At 39.9% G+C, this 18,844-nt stretch overlaps 1 protein-coding gene across 1 annotated transcript; it reads right to left on the reverse strand.

Moving 5' to 3' along the window:
* Nucleotides 1-393: 393 nt before the first annotated feature.
* Nucleotides 394-14,910, reverse strand: LOC306826373 (noelin-3-like). The gene is made up of 6 exons (XM_079347658.1): nucleotides 14,365-14,910; nucleotides 9,912-10,055; nucleotides 7,165-7,320; nucleotides 5,498-5,717; nucleotides 3,731-3,837; nucleotides 394-2,125 (listed from the first exon to the last, which is right to left on the reverse strand). Exons 1-6 carry the CDS (start codon nucleotides 14,431-14,433, stop codon nucleotides 1,448-1,450), a joined length of 1,374 nt encoding a protein of 457 aa, XP_079203784.1. The 5' UTR covers nucleotides 14,434-14,910; the 3' UTR covers nucleotides 394-1,447.
* Between the last annotated feature and the right edge of the window lie 3,934 nt (nucleotides 14,911-18,844).

An 18,844-nucleotide genomic window follows, 5' to 3' on the forward strand; every position in this document is an offset into this window, starting at 1 on the left:
GTCTTGAAACTACTCAAAACAGAACGTCACACCCCTGCTAAAATCACTCCACTCGCTCTCCGTGCTCATCAAATCTACAGCCCTACTGCTTGCTGACAGCAGCAACAAAAAATGCTATCGTTATCTAAACTCTCTCATCCGACCTCCACTATAGGGCCTTAAGTCTCTAACTAGACTCCCCTCCACTATCGCCCCCTGGTGGTGGAACAAACTTCAAACTCCATTCAATCTACAGACCTTTTGCACCTTTCAGAAACAAACTAAAGACCCAACTCTTTTTATGAACACCTACACACTTAATGATATTGATGGTGATGAATTAAATGTCAATGATTACTTTTTTGTTTGATAATGAGCACAATTGTATCCCAAGAACACCAAAACCCAGAACACTGACTTAATGAAAACCATACTTTATTTAGGTGAACATCTTATTTACATATATGAATGCTTATTAAAGTGATCTACTGCTGTCTGTATAAATAGATCTTTATACCATTAATAGCTATTGTAGAGTGGAGAAGAATGGGATGTTGTGCAGATACAAAATACATAGATATACAGTTACAGTAGAAATGCTATTAGGATAGCCAACATTCATGCACGAGAACGGTTATCCTGGGCTTACAGAACTTACTGCACTGAATAAGGCATACAAACTGTTGCTGAAGATACAAAAAAGCTAATATCTCAAAGTAACAAGTTAAACGTGACCAGGTATTCTGTCGATTTTAACTCAGTACTTCAAGATACAACATGACCTGCATGACTGAGAAGATTTATGTACACAAAAAAAAGCCAAGTACAGCAATTTCACAGGTGCATTATGGTTCACCACATTTCTCATTGTCTTTTTCAAGGTCAAGTGCAAAGCAAACTTTTAAAAAGGAACGTACAAAGAAATTGAAAGCTAAGTGGGGGCTGTGAAAAGCAGGAATAAATTAGCAGCCTATGATGAATAAATGGAGAGGAAAGAATGGAAACAAAACGAACAATTAGCGAACACGCTCAAAATATGAATAAATTAGGGAGGGCATGAATAAATGCAATTCTGGATGAGGGAACCATTATAAATATGAAGACTTAATTTCGGAAAAGCTTTCATTTTAAAGACACACATGAGCTGCAGAAATAACTGGAAGTTCATTGTTCTGTTATGAAAGTTTTGGGGTGAAAGTGCAGTAGTTTAGTTGAAAATGTGTTGACTGCTGTCTGTTTAATAATGGGCCCACTCAACACATCATGTTCACATGTGGATAATGTAGAAATTGATTTACCTGGACACAGGCAAAAAAGTGCACTGTTGATGATTTGTTAAATCCCCCAAATTAAACAGAAACTGACATAAATAAATAAATAAATAGGAAATATCTAAGAACATTCAAGCGTTACCATCAAATTCCTTATGTGTTTTGTTTTCTTTTACATCGATAGTTTATCACTTCACTTAAGAGTCATCCTCAGTTTTAATGATGTGGAAAAGCGTGACGTTAAACAGGACCTGGTGGCCGTTGTTCCAGCCATAGAGAGCGCGGTCCCTGGCGTTGTAGTCCAGCATAGACATGTGGAAGTACTGGTTGTGAAAGGGAATGTCTGTGTACTCGTACGTGGAGGTTTTAGTGGAGTAGGCATAGTATACCTTGGCTCCGGTCAGGTGGGAGTTGGTGATGTACAGCGTCCCACAGATCATAAAAGACTCTCCGGCGTTCCTCTTCGAGTACTCCGTGTTCCACGTGCTGAGGATCTGCAGCGTGTCTGGGTTCAACTGACTGATGACGATGTTTCCGGCGTTCTGGTTGGTGGCGTACACCGCCCACAGGCCCAGCTCGTCTGCCATCAGGTCGATGTCAGAGAAACCCCCCCAGGTGTATGGGTACACGTTGTGGAAACCAGCTGACTCCAGAGCCCTCTGTGTGACCACGCGGCCCGTCTCAAAGCTGTACCTCACGATGATGTTGCTCTGCATCTTATTGTAGTATAGAGAGCCGTTGTACACCACGTGGTTTGTTCCTGCCCATTTGAATGGCAAGTTGTAGGTTCTTGACTCGACTCCTGCCACAAAATCAGCAATGGATTTGAACTCTTTTACAATCTTGTTGTTGGTGTAGCTGTCCATGTACCAGACCTGAAGACAGATAAATACAAAAAACATTCCCGATGACATGATCCAGCAAGAAACCTACTAACTATACATTTAGTAACATTTAAATTCAAACGTCCTGTGCAACTGTAAATACAAAACGTGTCAACTACAAAATAAAACATTATGTCCTCTGTCTGAAAAGATACTTAGGGATTTGATAAAGAGGTAGGTTTCTGTCCGTAGGCCGAGACGACAGTGACAAACCTGTCCCCTACCCGAAGGCGTAGGGACGCAATCCTCTCATTCATCGGGGTAAACTCCAACACTTGACTGAGCTGTGGGGCTATGAGCAAGCCCACACCAGCCCACCACCTCTAACCATGGGCAACTCCAGAGAAGTGAAGTGTCCAGCCCCTCTCGAGAAGCTGGGTGCTGCGTGGAGGTGAGCCCGACCATGTCTAGCCGGTACCTCTCAACCTCCCGCACAAGCTCAGGCTCCCAAAAGCCAGAAGCTGTGTCCGGGGCCCCCGCCATCCACAATGCACCCGACCCCTACAGCTTCCTCTTTGGGAATTGACTCTACAGGAGGACGGACCAGCGTCATCCTTTTGGGTTGGACCCAGCTGGGCGCCCACGGGCAAATGCCCAGCTACCAGCTGTCCTGCGGGCCCCATCCCAAGGCCTGGCTCCATGGTGGGTGCCTGGTGACATCACGGCCCTTGATTTTAAATCCTTCATAGGGGTTTATGAACTGCTTTTAGTCTGACCCGTCACCTAGGACTTGTTTGCCTTGGGTGACCGTACTGGGAGCATAAAGCTCCCGAAAACATACTGTAGCTCCTCGGATCATCCAGGTACTCAACCCCCATCTTGGACATCTGAGATGCAAAAGCTTAACAACTGTTTGTATTGTTTTCATTTTTGTATATACAAGCAGGCAGCTGACAAATTTAAAATATCTTCTTTTTGTAGTACATTAAGTAAAAGGCAGGGAAGACAAAGAGCACTGCTGGTTGGAGTTAGCTGGACAGTGCAAGTGAATTTAAACAAAGAAGTTCAAAAACTCTTGCACAAAAAACAGGAATGTTCAAAGCGAGAAGAAAAGGTATAAGATGCTTTTATGTTATGCCTGACTAAATAGACTGTTCTTCCTTTTTGTGGTTCATATTGTGAAGTTAAGGAGCACAGAGTCTTTGAACTGAATGAAAACAGAAATGTATGACATATGCATAGTGTATGTAACACTTGGCCTCTGTGGCCTTTTTGACAAAAATAAAAAAGGCATAAGTTCATTTTAAGGACGGCACCATTCTGTTTGGCCTCAAGGTCACACATTGCAGTACGGTGTGTAATAATTAATAGATAAAAACTCTCCTCACCTGACCTATGCTTGAATTTCCCTCGGGATCAATAAAGTATCTATCTATCTATCTCTATCTATCTATCTATCTATTCACTAAGTAGTGTATCAAGGAACATCAGCATGAATATCACTGTCTGATTTTAGCAGTCAAGTGCACAATGACTTGCGGTAGATGTGGTTGGTTTGACATCGCTCCTCCAGGTGAGAAACGTTTTGTTGTATGTATTAAACCTCTTACTGTTTCTCAAAGTAATTTCAGCACACAGCGAGGCACTTTCACTCACCCTGTTGTTTTTCGGTGACGCCTGTGGGTCGGTCATCCACGCCCCAAATCTGGTCCCTGAAGTTTTGACTGTCAGCGGGCCAGTGATCTTCATCAGCTTCCCACATGCTGTGAAAACATCACACAGCTTTGGTGACGCACACAGACAGCACAAACCACCACGGCTTAACAGTGAATGCTAATAGAGAAAAACATCTTCGAGCATTGGACTGCTTTAATATGGTTGTGGCTTGTCTAGTTTTACATCTACAGTGGCCACTTTTACAGAGATAAGGGCCTTTCAGATAGGATGTAGTGTGCACTGCGCTCGCTGTAGAGTAGCAAAAAGGGGAGAGTGCACACAAGCAAAAGGCAACAGCGCACGTTGCTAGGTAACCGAAACAAAAACCTAGCTTCTGCCACAGCACTATATAGGCCTACGTGTCCATTATTTTGAAAAAAAAAGCATATGGGGAGAGGAGCATCAAAAAAAGAGGGTGTGTTAATGAAATCCTCAGAGCATGTCAGGACGTGGGAGTGCTATTAGTCTCCAGATCTGATGTTAGCCTTTGAACAAAGATAGTTCTTCAATATCTTCTTTAGCACTTTTAAACTTTTCTTACAATGAAGATTATTAGTTGACTTGATACAGAGACATCATCCAAAATAACATTAGTCTCAGAAGAGAAACAATGCTTTGTACAAGATGTAGCTAACGAGCTCCTTTCCATTCTTATGTTAGCCACATTTATAGAATAAGCATCACTGTGAGGAGTCAAAGTTGTGACACGTAGAGGGTCATGTTTTTTTTAAATCCAAATTTTAATTTTTGTTACAGCAAGCAGTTTAGCTACAGTTATTGTACCTGTTGTTTACAAGTAAGGGCAAGGATACATATTGCCATATGGTATGTTTTTCTCATCACTACCATAAAAACTATGGACAAGTTTGACATTTATTGTGAAACTGGCCCCTGGTATCCGCAGAACACGAGTGTAACCAGGAAGACTGTCCAGTATGAATATTTATCCCATATGGTTTAATATTTAAAGTACCCGAGCTGCACTTAATTCATCTTACCAGACACTTTAATTGTGCCAAATGACAGTAAGCTATCACTTCCACACAAGCTTGCAAGTTTCCTCTTCAGTATTTAACTGCTCTTTTTACCTAATCAATCAAATCTCATGCACAACCAATGCTCAAGTAATCATCTTCAGCTCAGACAGGCTTCCAGCCACATCCCATTAGCATTCACATGTCAGCTATTTACGCTGACACATTGACAGGCTGCATCAGTGTTGATAACCTAGCAGTTGGCAAATTGGAGTTTAGTCATGCACACCATTATCAGAGGCAGAGCTGCTCTGGAGGCATAAATTGATCTTGTTAGATGAGTTACACCTCAGTGGGTGGAGAAAAGGAAGCATTGCTATCCAGTGCCGAATTGCATTATGCCAAAGAAGGAACCAAAGGGATAAAAAAACAAACAAAAACAAAACAGGCATATAAAATAAACATGACAATTTTGATTTTGTAGAAGCTTCCATCGCTCAAAGCTTCATGATACCACCACCTTTTAGCTCTTGCATGGAAAATGTGTCTTTTACTTCAGTAATAGAGCTTTTTCTTATTTCTGCCTCCACTAGCAGTTTCATTGTGCACCTATTATGCTCTCTATCTACAATTCTAATCTGCTGGCAGCTGCAAGAAATGTGCCTGTGATCCCTGTGCCACTGCATAATCTAGGGTCACCATTCCTACGTTTTCTTTGTCTGCAGTGACTTACTGAGTTTATTCATACAGTTACGGAGCCGATTTTCCAGATTTTGAACCCGCTGTTGCAGCTCCTCGTAGTCGTAAGCACCCATCTCTTCCTGAATACCCATCAACACGCCAGACAGGTTCCTGATCTCCTCTTTAAACTGGGAGATGAGCTTGGCGTCTGTCTTGTATTGCTCCAGGACAGGGATCAGCGGCTGCAGCGACTCCATTTTGCCCTTTAGCTCCTAGAAAGCACCAAGAATAAACATTCTGTCTCATCAAATATTTCCATCTGGCAGGATGGTTGTTTCCAATTCAGCTGATCCCGTTTTTTTTTTCGTTTTTTTTTCATTGTCGACATGTTCAACAAAAAAGAATTCAGGAAACTCAAAAGAGAAGGCTCAAGGATCGGCAGATCAAACCAATATATGTAACTATGACTAAACCTGTATCTTTTTGGTGGGTTACTAATTGATATGAAAAGAGGTTGCCATCTTCTGTTTTGCATATTTTTTTATGCCAAATTGATCATTAAGAAAATAGACTTTAAAACAAAATAAGCATCATAATAAAACATGCAGAGAAAGGAGGGAGACTCTAGTAAGTCCCAAACAAATGTCCCTGATGGATGATAATGGTGATGATTATCATTTGCTCCTATAATTGCTGTTATTTACTGACAGTGTTAACAATGTTGACTGGAAATCCCCTCTGTTCTTTGAAAAAACTAATTTCAGCTCAGTGGTAATTATCTACGTTTATTGGAAATGCCTGCTGTGGACGTTCATCTATTGCTTACTTTGACTTTTTATTCAGTGGTGTCCATCATGTGGAGTCTACGTGTCATCATATTTCTTACAGGTAAAGGCTACATGATGTTCAACATACTGTAACAGATGAATGTAATCCAAAGTTATACATTTAAGACCCTGATTTTATTTCTACAAATCATCTTTGATAAAACATGTAAGCTAGTTTGACAACTTCATAAAATAGTGTGGCATCATGGGAGTTGCTGTTTTCATTGTAAGCACCTACTATTGCAGATTATGTCAATCATTAAACAAGAACAATTATACTATGTATTACTACACTGACTTGGTCAAGTTGACTGGAAAGTTTAAGATAAGCAGTTTTTTAAGTGCATTCTAGTTTTGTCTTTTATCTCTCTAATAAATCAAATCAAAAGTAAGATTATCATACAGAAACAGCTCTTCAGCGTCCCTCACGCTGATATATAAGCTTGTGTTTCTCTAGCTTCCCTTGAAGCCATGTGACAAAGCAAACAAATGTTATAATTTATTTTAATAATTTAAAAGAAATTGTGTCTGTTGGAAACACTTGAGATAAGTTTAAAAAATAGATTTATGTAACAAAGGTCAAGTCCTTGTTGATGCATTAACATTACACCTTCAAGTAGAGTCTGCACTTTAAAACTGCTGAGCTGGTAACATGGTTTTTTTAAGCTTCTCCTGTTTTTTACCCTTCGTGCCTGAGTCTTGATGCTTAATGTTGCATTCACAGCCTGTCTGACTTTTGAGACGGTTTTTGTCCTTCACTGGCAGTGGTAGACCTGTATTGATCTTGTAAAGGTATCCATTCAGATTCTTCTCAGGTTTCTTTCGAGGAGATCCTTTCACAGCCCTTTTCTGTGATGTTTCACACAAAGTTGAACATCAAACAAAAACATACCTGAAAGTTTTTGTTGACGAGCGTCTTCCTGTCCGATTCGATCTGACGGAACTTGGAGCGCAGACCTTTGATCTGGCTCTCCATCCTCATGATGTACTGAAAGTCCCTCTGCGTCCGAAGGTTCAACACCTCGATTGACTGCGACATGTTCTGCACCTTTTGAAAAGAATGAAACAGCACGCCATTGATTTTCCCGTCCGCAGCCAGATTAAAATGTCCTCCATGTTCAGCCGCTCGGTAGCCTGCCATGCTCTAACTTCTCGAGGAACAAATCAACACTTTGACCTCCACGAGATTGTCTTTTAACCATCCGTGTGTGGGCTGAATAGAGCCTGGAATGGATTTCACTCAGTCATGGAGTTGTTTCATGCTCTTGTTCTCTCATTTTTAAAACATACTTTTCTCTTTATCAGATGAAAACCACAACAAACATCATGCATACACCATTTCATCTGATGTCTGGGAAAACATTTTTCAGATTCGACATTTTAGACTGTAAAATAGCATAATTTAAATAGATGAAATGTAAAATCATAGTAACACTTCTTCTTACTCAGCAGTTTGCATTTCCCTTATTACAAGCTCTTATGCTCAAATATACTAATAAAATATGACATGTTACTGAAGATTTACATCCTTTCATGACCTCAATCTGACACCAGTTTCTACATAATGAGATGATCGTTTCCAAATCATTTTTTTTAATTATCCGTAATTTCCCTTGCCATTTTCTTTTTCTTGGCACATGATATTTTCTTGTTATGTTTGCAGGAAATGTTGCTCATTTCAAGTAACATTTCCCGAGTAATTTTAAGGCAGACCTTATAATACAACATGTTACTGAGTTTCTGAGCAATTTAATTTAACTTGAAATACAAGAATTACCAAACAGTTCACTTTGAAATATGTTGTAATTTGAGTGTTGTAAGTGTGTAAGTGTTTGAAGTTATACGTCCCTAAAACAGCCGAACCTTTGAGACAATGGTGTTAAGAGTAATACAGTATTAAAGCACATGACTGTATTCCCCTTTTCCATCCATCCATTATCTAAACCACTTATGGGACTGCGTGGGTTTGGATCTGAACTGTCATTGGGTGAGAAGCTGGGTACACCCTGAACTGGTCGCGAACCAATCAGAGGCCTGACATTCACAGTTAGAGTCAGAGTTAACCTAACAACATGTGGTTGGAGTGTGGGTGGAAGCCTTGAATACATGGAGGGTAAAACACTCAACACACACCAGGGACTCAAACCAGGAACCTTTTTACTGTGAGGTGACAGTATTAACCACTGCACCACCATGAGAAACCCTTCTCTGTGTCAGACCAACACAAATAAAAACGTTTGGACATGCAACTTTTCAGACTAGATTTTTTTACTTGTTAAAAAATAATACTTTCTTTCAAGATAATTTCCCTCTTTGTTGCGTTTTTGTTTTGATGAAACTTTTCAGTGAATTTTCGTGCTGGATCTGAGTAAACTTTAAAGCTTTAAATTAGAATCCACAGAACTATACAGCAGATTGATGAAGACTGATGTCACTGATTGGATCGGATTGTTTTGCTGTCCTGGCAATAAAACAAAACTGCTAAAAACTGCTTTTGTTCAAGACTAGAGTGCTGTTGCTTCACTCGGGAACATTTTCCTAAGTAACGGGGATAATTGTTGAAAGTCCTGTTTAACCTAAAGCTGCTAGTTTGAAGTCATTTTTCGTTTGTTTGTTTTTTACGCATATTTGTTTTTGTTTTGAGTGAAAATAAAGTCTAAGTGGTTTCTCTTGTTCTATTTGCGGTTGATCTTCTGAAGATTGCATTGCTTTTTCCCTCCTCCTTATTTTGGTGGAGCAGTGCACAGCCTCTCTCAGGTTCAACAAAAGATAACTAGGTCTACGAGTCATGTATACAAGATGAACTGTGCTCCTTTCTATCCCTCCACTCTTTGACTGTAATTGTAGCTAGCCAGAGCACATCGCTAGCTAAGTGGCCCAACCCTCACACATTGTGCTCTGCATACTTTTCTTGCTCTGGTTGAGAGATCCTGAAATGGCCTCACTGAAGCCCTGAGGCAGCTTAGTACATTAGTGTCAAAGACCACAGTGGAAGACGGAGAACAGCCTCCAGCACACAACATTCAAATGTGGGTTACAGCAAAGTTTCCTTATATGGACTGTCAATTGAAAAAAGTGACTCTGGCGCTGTGCGGTTTGTTTATTTGTAGATAATGCTTTTAATCACTTCTGTTGTGGGAATTAAAAGTTGTTGTTTTTCCCACTTCTGGCTGCTGCATTTAATAAATCAAATCACTGCATGCGTTTATTTGAAAAATCCATGGCGGTGGATGAAAAATAATAACAAAAAGCTCCTCCTTCTTTTAGGGACAAATAGCATTCCTAAGCCTGATAACACACCACATCAGGACTCAACAGTAGCCTGCATTGTTTCATGTGAAAAAAAAACAACAACAACACAATAAAAACAGGGGTGTTTTCATCTTCCTAAGCAACCATTGAGCTGATGTCATCCATGTAACGAATGCAGAAGTGGAAAACAGGTTTATGGACCTGGCTGGTGCAATCTCTTAGAAGATTATGGCAACAAAGAAGAATGGATAAGGATAGAAATCAATTTATATGACGTTAAGGGGGAATTGTAGCTTACAGTAACTGTGTGTGAGTGAGTCACGTACACAGAAATGTGTGTGTGTGTGTGTGTGTGTGTGTGTATTTCTGCATTCTGTGTGTGCATACCTTCTCCAGAAGCTGGCGGAGCTGTCTGCCTTTGGCATCTCTGGAACACAGATTCTGTTCGGGTGCCACCACTGTGCAGATACAACGCCCATCTGCATCCTGCGCCGAGCTGTACACCTGCCACCCCTCCTTTGGACGGATGGTCTGTATACAGAAGCACAGACACAGTCCTTAACATACAGCCCACACACGCACACACACACACACACGCACACACACACACACACACTTGCAGAGAGACAGACTTGCTGAATAAACCAGAACTGATAATATCATAAAAAATATAAGCACACAGCTGTTTCTGTATGTGTCCTAATTTCTTTCCTGTGGCTCGTCTATTCTTCTGACACCAACGCTTTGACACCAACCAATTCCACTGACTTATAAAAAGTCTTTCAAAGTGCTTTCGCTGTGAGATAGTCCTCCGTAGTCTCCAGGGAATTTCCACTTTTACAGTAAATAGTTTCCAGGACTTGATGAATAACCCGACAGCTGAGATTCCTCTGTTTCTCCAACACTACGTCTTCCTGTGCTCGAACTGAACGTCCTGCTGGGAGACGCAGATAAACCTGATTTGTGGGAGCTTTTCCCCTCTTTTTTTTTTATTACACTCAATGTGCTCCACAGCACTGGAGAATAAAGCTTAAAGAACATAAAGTTATGCATCACAAGTCAATGAAGCATATTTTAATGCGGCACCATAAACTAATGTCAGAGTGCACACAGTAAAAACCTGTTTGGCTCCAAATATTGATCAAAGAGTGCTCAAGTTGATCGCTTTTCCTCTCAGAAAACAGCATCAGCGTTTGAACAATGCTGCTGTTTACTGTCAGCGCGGGAAATTAACACAAGCCTCCAGCCAAGTACTGGCAACCTTTTACTGCTGGTGGCAAAATGTTGTCTGTGCTACCAGCTTCTTTGGCAGACAACCAACTTTTATTTGGATTCGCCTTTACATTCTTTAAGTCTATCCGACTGGAGAAACGTGAACTTTGGCTTCCAGCAGCCTTTGAAGCTCATGGATAGAAACAAGTTTTCATAGTGCAGAAAAAAACCTTTCCTCCTCCTCTACATCCTCGTCTGGCAGCCTGAAGAGTCAACAGAGCGATAGGAATCAGCCATGAAAGATCACATCCCCTCTGAGCATGCAAAGACATCGTACCAGGGAGGAGAACTTTGGCTCAACGTTCGAAGCTTTTCAGAGACCGCTTTCTCATGCTAAAAACTTTGACGTTAAATGTTTTGTAATGTACGAAAGTCCTGCATTAAAGACAGAAATCTTTAATCTCGACTTTAATTAGCATTGTCGTCACAAATAGGCAAGGGTGACACAATTAGAACGATAATGATCACAATGTGATTTAGGCCTGGGCGAGGATAATGATTGTGATATGATAAAATGGCAAAGATAATTATTGCAATGAAACTTTTCTCAGTGTCTCCAGCAGTGTGCACTGGGCTTATAAAGATGAGTCATGTTCTGGCAATGAAGAATAACTAACCCACAATCAACCATGTGGTGTCTTCTTCTTCAGTCAGGAGCGAAAATCAGCCTTTAAATGTGAAAGAAGGGATTTGACATTTAATTACAAATATCGAATGATGTGATTTTTTTTTTTTTATCATGATAACATTTTTAGTCATATTTTCCCAGTCCTAGTCCTAAAAGCACAATATTATTTCTACTGAGGATTTCAAACTCCCCACTCCTCTGTCTTTTTTAATTCAGCTTTCACATCAAATTAAATTTTATAGTGATTTTGGAATGCAACAGTGTTAAAAGCAGAATGAGAAGCCATTTCTCATAAAAGCGCTTATCATCTAAACACACTGCCCAAATAATTAGACATTAGATCATTAAAATTTCGTTACAATATAAACAGTGTAAAACAGTATCAAAAAACAAAACCATCTCTGAGCCAGATGATTCTCTGAGTTCTGAGTCAAAAGAAGGTCGACTTCTGGTTCGGGGTGTGACTCTCTTCTTTATAAGATGTCACGATCTGATCTACATTCTCTCGAGCTACGGTCAGTTTCAGAGACGATGCATGAACACAAAGAACGATTTGATAGAATAAAACAGAAAAATACCCCCTGCTGGTCATAATGTATATCTGTTCATTTGTGGTTTAGTCTGGTTGGGGTGATCATTGAATGTTAATATAAGGAGGCAGAAACTGGCCTGCTCTCTCTCTCTCTCTCGTTTTAATCCTCCTGACTGTCAACGGCTCCTGCAGTTGCTTTGCTTTATAATGTTATACTTGGATCTGGCTTGGATCTGGAGTTTTGTTCAATGTTTGTTTCGGGTTTAGATTTTGTTTGTACCGATTGATCAATACATCTTTTTGCACAATTTGTTTTACTCTGACTCTTTGATTTATGTTCCACACCCTGAAAACAAATCTTTAAGTCAGGGGTTGTAACAAATCCAAAGTGATGCTGTGGTGATTTAATGTTGGGCTTTTATTTAGAAAGGACCGAGGATAGAGTAAGAGCCAGGTAGAGAGAGCGAGGTACGACATGCAGGAGAGGAGCCACAGGTTGGACTTGGACCGAAGCCACCTGCTCGGAGGGCTATCACCCTCGTACATGATGTGACGCCTATAACTAAAGGGGCCATCTGCACCCCAGATTGTTTTACCTTATGGAACTGAGACAAAACGTTAAAGCCAGTGTGTCTTTTCACAACACCATGTGCTTGTGTTTAAGGCACAAGAGGCCTACTGGACACACAAATAGTATACTGCGTGAAGTCTTTCTCTCACACAAACACCCACAAGCCCAGGTGTCTCACTTTGACAGGAAGTGATGGCTTTTGTTATAAACAATAAAAAATGTAATACATTTATAGCACCAGAGATCATTTATTGTATCCTACAAGTCAGGATGAATAATATAGTCTTATCTCTGTCCACACCAATTCTATGTGCTCTGATGCGTAGTTGATTGTGTTAAAGTATTTCATAATTACCATGATAAAGTTTGTTGAATAGTTTAAATATACATTTTGTTAGATGACAAAGTAGATGCCACTTCTGATCAGAGGATGAGCACAGGGAAAAGCAGTAGAGAAAAGGGGAAATTGCTTTGAGGCGTTTGGAGGTGATGTGTGGCACTGTAGAAGAAATAATAAGAGATGCTGATGCACCAGGAATGAAGCTGGAATCTGCCTCTCTCTCACAGCTGAATGGGATAAAAGAGTCAGAGGAAGAAGAAGAAAAACACCCTCAGCTCTTCCTCTCCCTACTATGTAACAGGAGGCGTCTAAAAAGAAGTTTCACTAATCAGTTAAAAAGGTCTTTCTCCTCTGTCTCTTGAGTGACGCACATCCTTTTCCCCTCTTTACACTCTCACATTTCCTCGTATTAAAATGAATCTGTGATTCAGCCAAGCCAGATGCACTCTCCACTGAGGTTTTTTTTTTTTTATGTGTGAGGAACTCTGCACAAAGACTTTTTCTCTCATTAAATAATCCAGACAGCTGCTTCCTCTTTTGTTTTTGTCCTTGGTTTAGACTTTTTAACTGGTCTTTTTTTTTTTACAGTTTCAAGCATCGACTTAGCCTGTAAACATTTCCTAGACGCATTAATTCTGCACACAACACTCAGTTATAGCAAGGTGGTATGGAAATATGTGAGGATACTGCTTTGCAATCAAGACACTGGCACAAGGATTGAGCTCTGCATGGGTTGGATGAACCTAATCGACCATTGTTCTTGTCCAAATGGATTGGTGATCTGCAAGCTGCTCCTTCTTCTTTGTGACAATGCTACCAAATGCATTCTGACTCAGACTGGCAGGACTGAGGATATCTCATGTCACAATTGGAAAACAGATTATGATGGGCATAGCCACAAATGGAAAGCATGCAATTATCTTTCCACAAAAACCACATAAAAATAAATGAGTCATTTGAGTTTAAGCCAGATTTTATAGAGGAAAAGAGAAAACCTGCTTGAATCAAGATGTTTTCTGTCTGGGAGAGGATCTGGATATAATTCACCAATATTTTTTCTTTACACTGATTGAGCTCCCCCTTAAAAGTGAGTTATATGCCTGGAAATACTCCAGGATCAATAGGAGTGCTATGTGGTTGATGTAAGCAATACACATGAGTGCTGTGGGGGTGCCACTAATTCAAGTTTTTTTTTTTTTTCTCAAACATGTTTGCATAGATTACTAAATAGTTGCCAATGTTGTACAAGGCTGCAGTGATTAAAAAGAAAAAAGAAACGGAACATGCAATAATGCCTTGAAACTGAAATGACTCGTTTATCATGCATTTGTTGTTGGTCATTTTGCAAGAATTGTGCAGAGCTCCACCCTGCGTAACGACACACACCATTTAGATGAAGTTTACAACAGGGGAATGACCCGTCAGGCATAGCTGTCGTTGAAGTTCAGTAGCCCATGCAATTTCTCTAAAAAAGCAATGTGAGGGCAGTGAACTCACCACCGAAGGGCAGTATCCGAACAGCAGCAGAAACAGCAGCGGATTCAGGACCACGGACAGCGACCACATTCTGCTTGCTGCTTCGGCGTTTCCTTACTCCACCTCCTCCTCGACCGGGGAAACAAACAAAAATACACAACAATCACGCAAGTTTCTTCCCGTGGGCTCGCGCCACTTCGTCCACTACGCGAAGGTGAAAAGCGTATTTTCCTGGGGAGGAAGAGGGCTCATCCATCCACTCGCCCCCGCCGTTACGCACGCCATGTGGGCAGGCTGCTGGGAGAAACCTCGTTACTGCAAGGGGGATAAAAGTTTGTGGGGATACATGCAGCGAAATTCCGTGCTTCGTCTACTTTACGCGAGGGATCCTTCTTCACGGATATGACATCACCCAGCTGCCCACTTCACTTTTAATAAATCCAGCTTGTTGTGTGGGTGGGAGAGAGTAAGGAGGAACCACCAGCAGCTGTGTGGGGACAAAAGTTGCAGCTGGTAGTGTTTGCCGGAAACTGGGAGGTGAAAGCGCGAGATCTGAATGGCTCCTGATGCTGCGTTATCGTGCCCGAGTGCACGCGCAGAGGGAGAGAGAGAGAGAGAGAGAGAGAGAGAGAGAGAGAGAGAGAGCGCGCGTAAAAGACGACATTAAGCACACACACCTGACAGAATGTGGGTGAAAACGACATCTTTTTTAGATATTTTGTTAGAACAAATGCGAAAAATAATTCTTCAATCCTCTGCCCATTTCTATAAGCAGAATATACGGTAGCCAATTCATGCCAAGAAACTAAAACCTGTCAAACAACAGAAAAAACAGGTACGGTAAAACACAACATGCCTTATCAAACAATGAAGTCCAAAATGCCACTAAAACAAAAGTTGACCTGTAAGCGCTGCAATAGCCGCCAACCCTGTGTTTGGCCTCTCCATGTTAAAATGTGTGGCCAATCAGATCAGATTTTGGCTAAAACAAAGAAAGAATAATAAAATAATGGCAATTATGCATCAAGCAGCATCTTCATTCAATGAAAACAAAACCTCAGACTGCCCCACTCCTTGACATCACACACACACAGCAGCTGTCCTTTTAATTCTACTAAATACAGACATAGGTGAAGACATAGAGCTATTGGTCACAGTAACCCCACACTTTACCATATTACCATATTGTTTTAAGTGATACATGAAACTTAAGCCAAATTAAAACAAAGTAGTATTTGGTAACAACTAAGAGAAACTTAAAGATAGATAGATATTATAGCAATATACAAGACATGCAGAACACAAGATATTTGTTACTCTGACATATATAGTAACCCGAAACAAGATTTAGAAGGCTCCTTACATGACTAAAAATAGAATATTACTAATTACTATTAAACCTGTGCAATTAAAAATACACTTATATAAAGAAATGAAAATAACCTCTGCAGGAAAAGAAAAGATATGTGCGATTTAAAGGAGACCTCTAAACAGTTAAAGAACCGCATGAGCAGTTATAATTAGGCCTGTGCATAACAATCGAAGAGTGCTGACCTGAAAGTATGTGTTGTTTATGGATGTACAGTGTTGTTTGAGGTGGGGGTAGTGCGAGAGGTGTGAAGAAAGACTCTAAACAGTCAGTGCAAATGTTGAGGATGCAAATTAAAATGCAATTTAAAGTGATTGTCATTAAAGGTGGAACAATAAAGAGATATCAGATGAGTATTAAGTGTCCAAACAATAAGGGGAAAAAAGACACAACTAAAGTGATTGTCATTAAGGTGTCCAAACATTAAAGGTGCAAAAGTAAAGTGATATCACATGATCATTAAGTGTCCAAACAATAAGGGGAAAAAAATAAAGTGTCCAATTAGAGGCTGACTCTTCAGACAGCAGTGCAGATAAGAAGTGAAAAAAAATGAAAGATGAGTCCAGGAGCACACTTTGGACCAATCAAATGTTACAGCCTATTGTTCAGTGGAAACACAAGTATTAATCTGCAGTATTTGTCACTTCTTAATTTTTGAGATTTTGCTGTTTACTGTGACTCAACATGTTCCTCTTTTATTACCAAAAGTTGACCTGATCAGAGTGCACTTTTAAGAAAGCAGATGAACAAACACAGATGTATCCGTGCGAGGTATAAAGTCCGTCTTCTTCTGCCAGCGTAGATCAACATGTATGTCAACATCCTCCTTTGTCTACACGACTGACAGACGGCATTTACGAAGGTGGAATAAAACCTCTGGATGAAGACAGCGAAGGCAACAGACTTCTGAACCATAAATTGAGTAAAAGAACTCTTCTCCTATTCATTCGTTCCTCATTTTTTTAAAGAATATCCTATATTTATCCTAGTTTCACAACATTCCTGGTCGCGGAGCTTATTAGCGAAATGGTTACAGGTTTTAGGTCTGACAGTAGGAGCACATACTGACTAGTGCATTGTTGTCAGAGAAGCCAGCACTTCAACACAGCATGTTTCCTTCATGTCTGATAATACAGTCATTTTATGATTTAATTCAGTAGATATCTTGCATATTGCTCCTTTAAAACACAATGTAGCCGTCAATGTTCATAAAATCATTAACTCCTGTTCAACCCCATCATCAGTCTACCCAAGGCAAACAACTTCTCTCAAAATGACCCACTAACTTAAGCCCCACAACTTTTGTTAAGTTTAATAAATAACCTGTCCAAATATTTCTAAAGGACTCAAATACATTTTGACGTTCCATCTTAAAAGTAAAGCAAGGCTTTTGGATAATCATTTTAAGGCGCTTTTATGCCTTTATTTTGATAGGACAGAAAAAAGAGTAGGAAGCTCGTGAGGGAGTGGGAAAGGAGCCACTGTTTGGGCCGTCCTCTTGGAGGATTATAGTCTCAGTACATTGGGTACAACCCAAAGGCTTTATCATCTGCACCCAAGGTTAATGGTTTTTACATTTTTTTTAGATTTCATATTGCTGTCCTTTTACTGGGATGAGAACAGAAATCTTACTTGGTTATCTCAACACAATGAGATGCACAATTAAAACTTATTGTATGATGTCAAACAATAGAGAGCATGTAAAAAAAAAAATCTGAGCTATTTGAAGTGAAATAATCCTTTAACACAAAAAGAAACTTTCCTGATAACCCAGACCTCATTCGACACTGGAATCTAAAATCTGTCAGATGAGTGAAACAAATGACACAAAGCTTTCTCTGGTGTAATACAGTTATAATTTTCCTCACCGGCTAAAGCCATTAGTCACATATTCTGATATGACAATATTTTCAGGGCTTACAATAATTTAGTCAAGGTGTTAAACAGTGTGTGGAGTGTTCCTTATGCATGCAAATAGAGGTCAGAGTTTCTGAAGAAGCATCAGACACACTGCTGTTTGTTCAACGTTTCGTGTTCAAGCTGTTTTACTTCATGGAGATTTATAAGAGACCACTGGCAAAGAACATAAACCTTCAAACGCTTGCCGTTTTCAAGTAACACTTGAAATATGTTTTGTTAAAAGTGCTTCAGGCTTTCCTTGTGTTTGACATTTATTGCCTTTCTCCTTGCTTTTTTTTATTTTTTATTTTTTTTTACCACAGTTGTTCAAGTAAGTTTTCTGCTGCATTTGAAAAACTTTGATAATCCTACACAACCTTTTGGGAAAAAGGGATCATTTAAATATCAATGAGATTCCATTTCATGATTATGAGATAACCCAGTTAGTAAAGAATTTCTTTCCATCTACAAAGGGTCTTCATGACACGCTACATAAGCTGTTGTGCTAATAATCGTTTAGAAAAAGACAAACTTGCCCTTTTTAGATCCTTCAGGATCAGATTTTGCCCATGAATACAGGATCTATAGTAGAGATTTTAAGTGTATGAGTTCATTCATACAAGTGTTCTGTTCATTTTTATTTCTGAATGGTCCCTAAAGCTGTCTGTACAGCACAGTATATGATCTATACTCAATATTGGAGAGCATTGTTCAAAATTTAATCCGGAAACCCTTCAGCCATCATTTTGAGAACAATTGAGCTTTTTGCAAATCTCTGCATATGGACATCTTCATATGAGTGAAATGTGATTACAGATGGTGTGTTCCACTCCAACTTCATTTGCACATCTCAAGTTACACAATTTAGGGGTGGAAGTCCTGTACAAGTCCGTTGGGCTTTGCTTCCTCCTTGCACCAATTTAATTTATTTGGAATGTGTGCTAAACAAATAAACTAAAATAATTTCATAGCTTTGGGTTTTTTTGGGTGCAGTATGAACACTTTCAAGGCTACCAGTGCTGTCAGTGGTTAGCGATAAAGGAAACCCGTTACCTTTCCTGATCATAGCTTTCATTCGTCCTGTCAGTTTAGCGGTTCCATAATTGTCTTAACATCACAAAGTCAATTCATTAATTGACTTCAAACTAGGAATTCATGCCAGAAAATAAGAACAGGAACTTTATAGGTGTAAGAATGAAGTTGGATTTGGGAGGTGACAGACAGATTTGAGAG

The sequence above is a fragment of the Symphodus melops genome (genome assembly GCF_947650265.1).
Source record: "Symphodus melops genome assembly, chromosome: 7".
Classification (NCBI taxonomy): domain Eukaryota; kingdom Metazoa; phylum Chordata; class Actinopteri; order Labriformes; family Labridae; genus Symphodus; species Symphodus melops.

Coding starts and splice junctions, on each gene's coding strand:
- LOC306826373 (XM_079347658.1), bottom strand. CDS start 14,433: ATGTGGTCGCTGTCCGTGGTCCTGAATCCGCTGCTGTTTCTGCTGCTG. Junction 7,321..9,911: donor TCCGCCAGCTTCTGGAGAAG/GTATGCACACAC, acceptor TCTTTTCAAAAG/GTGCAGAACATGTCGCAGTC. Junction 5,718..7,164: donor TCGTCAACAAAAACTTTCAG/GTATGTTTTTGT, acceptor GGTGCTTTCTAG/GAGCTAAAGGGCAAAATGGA.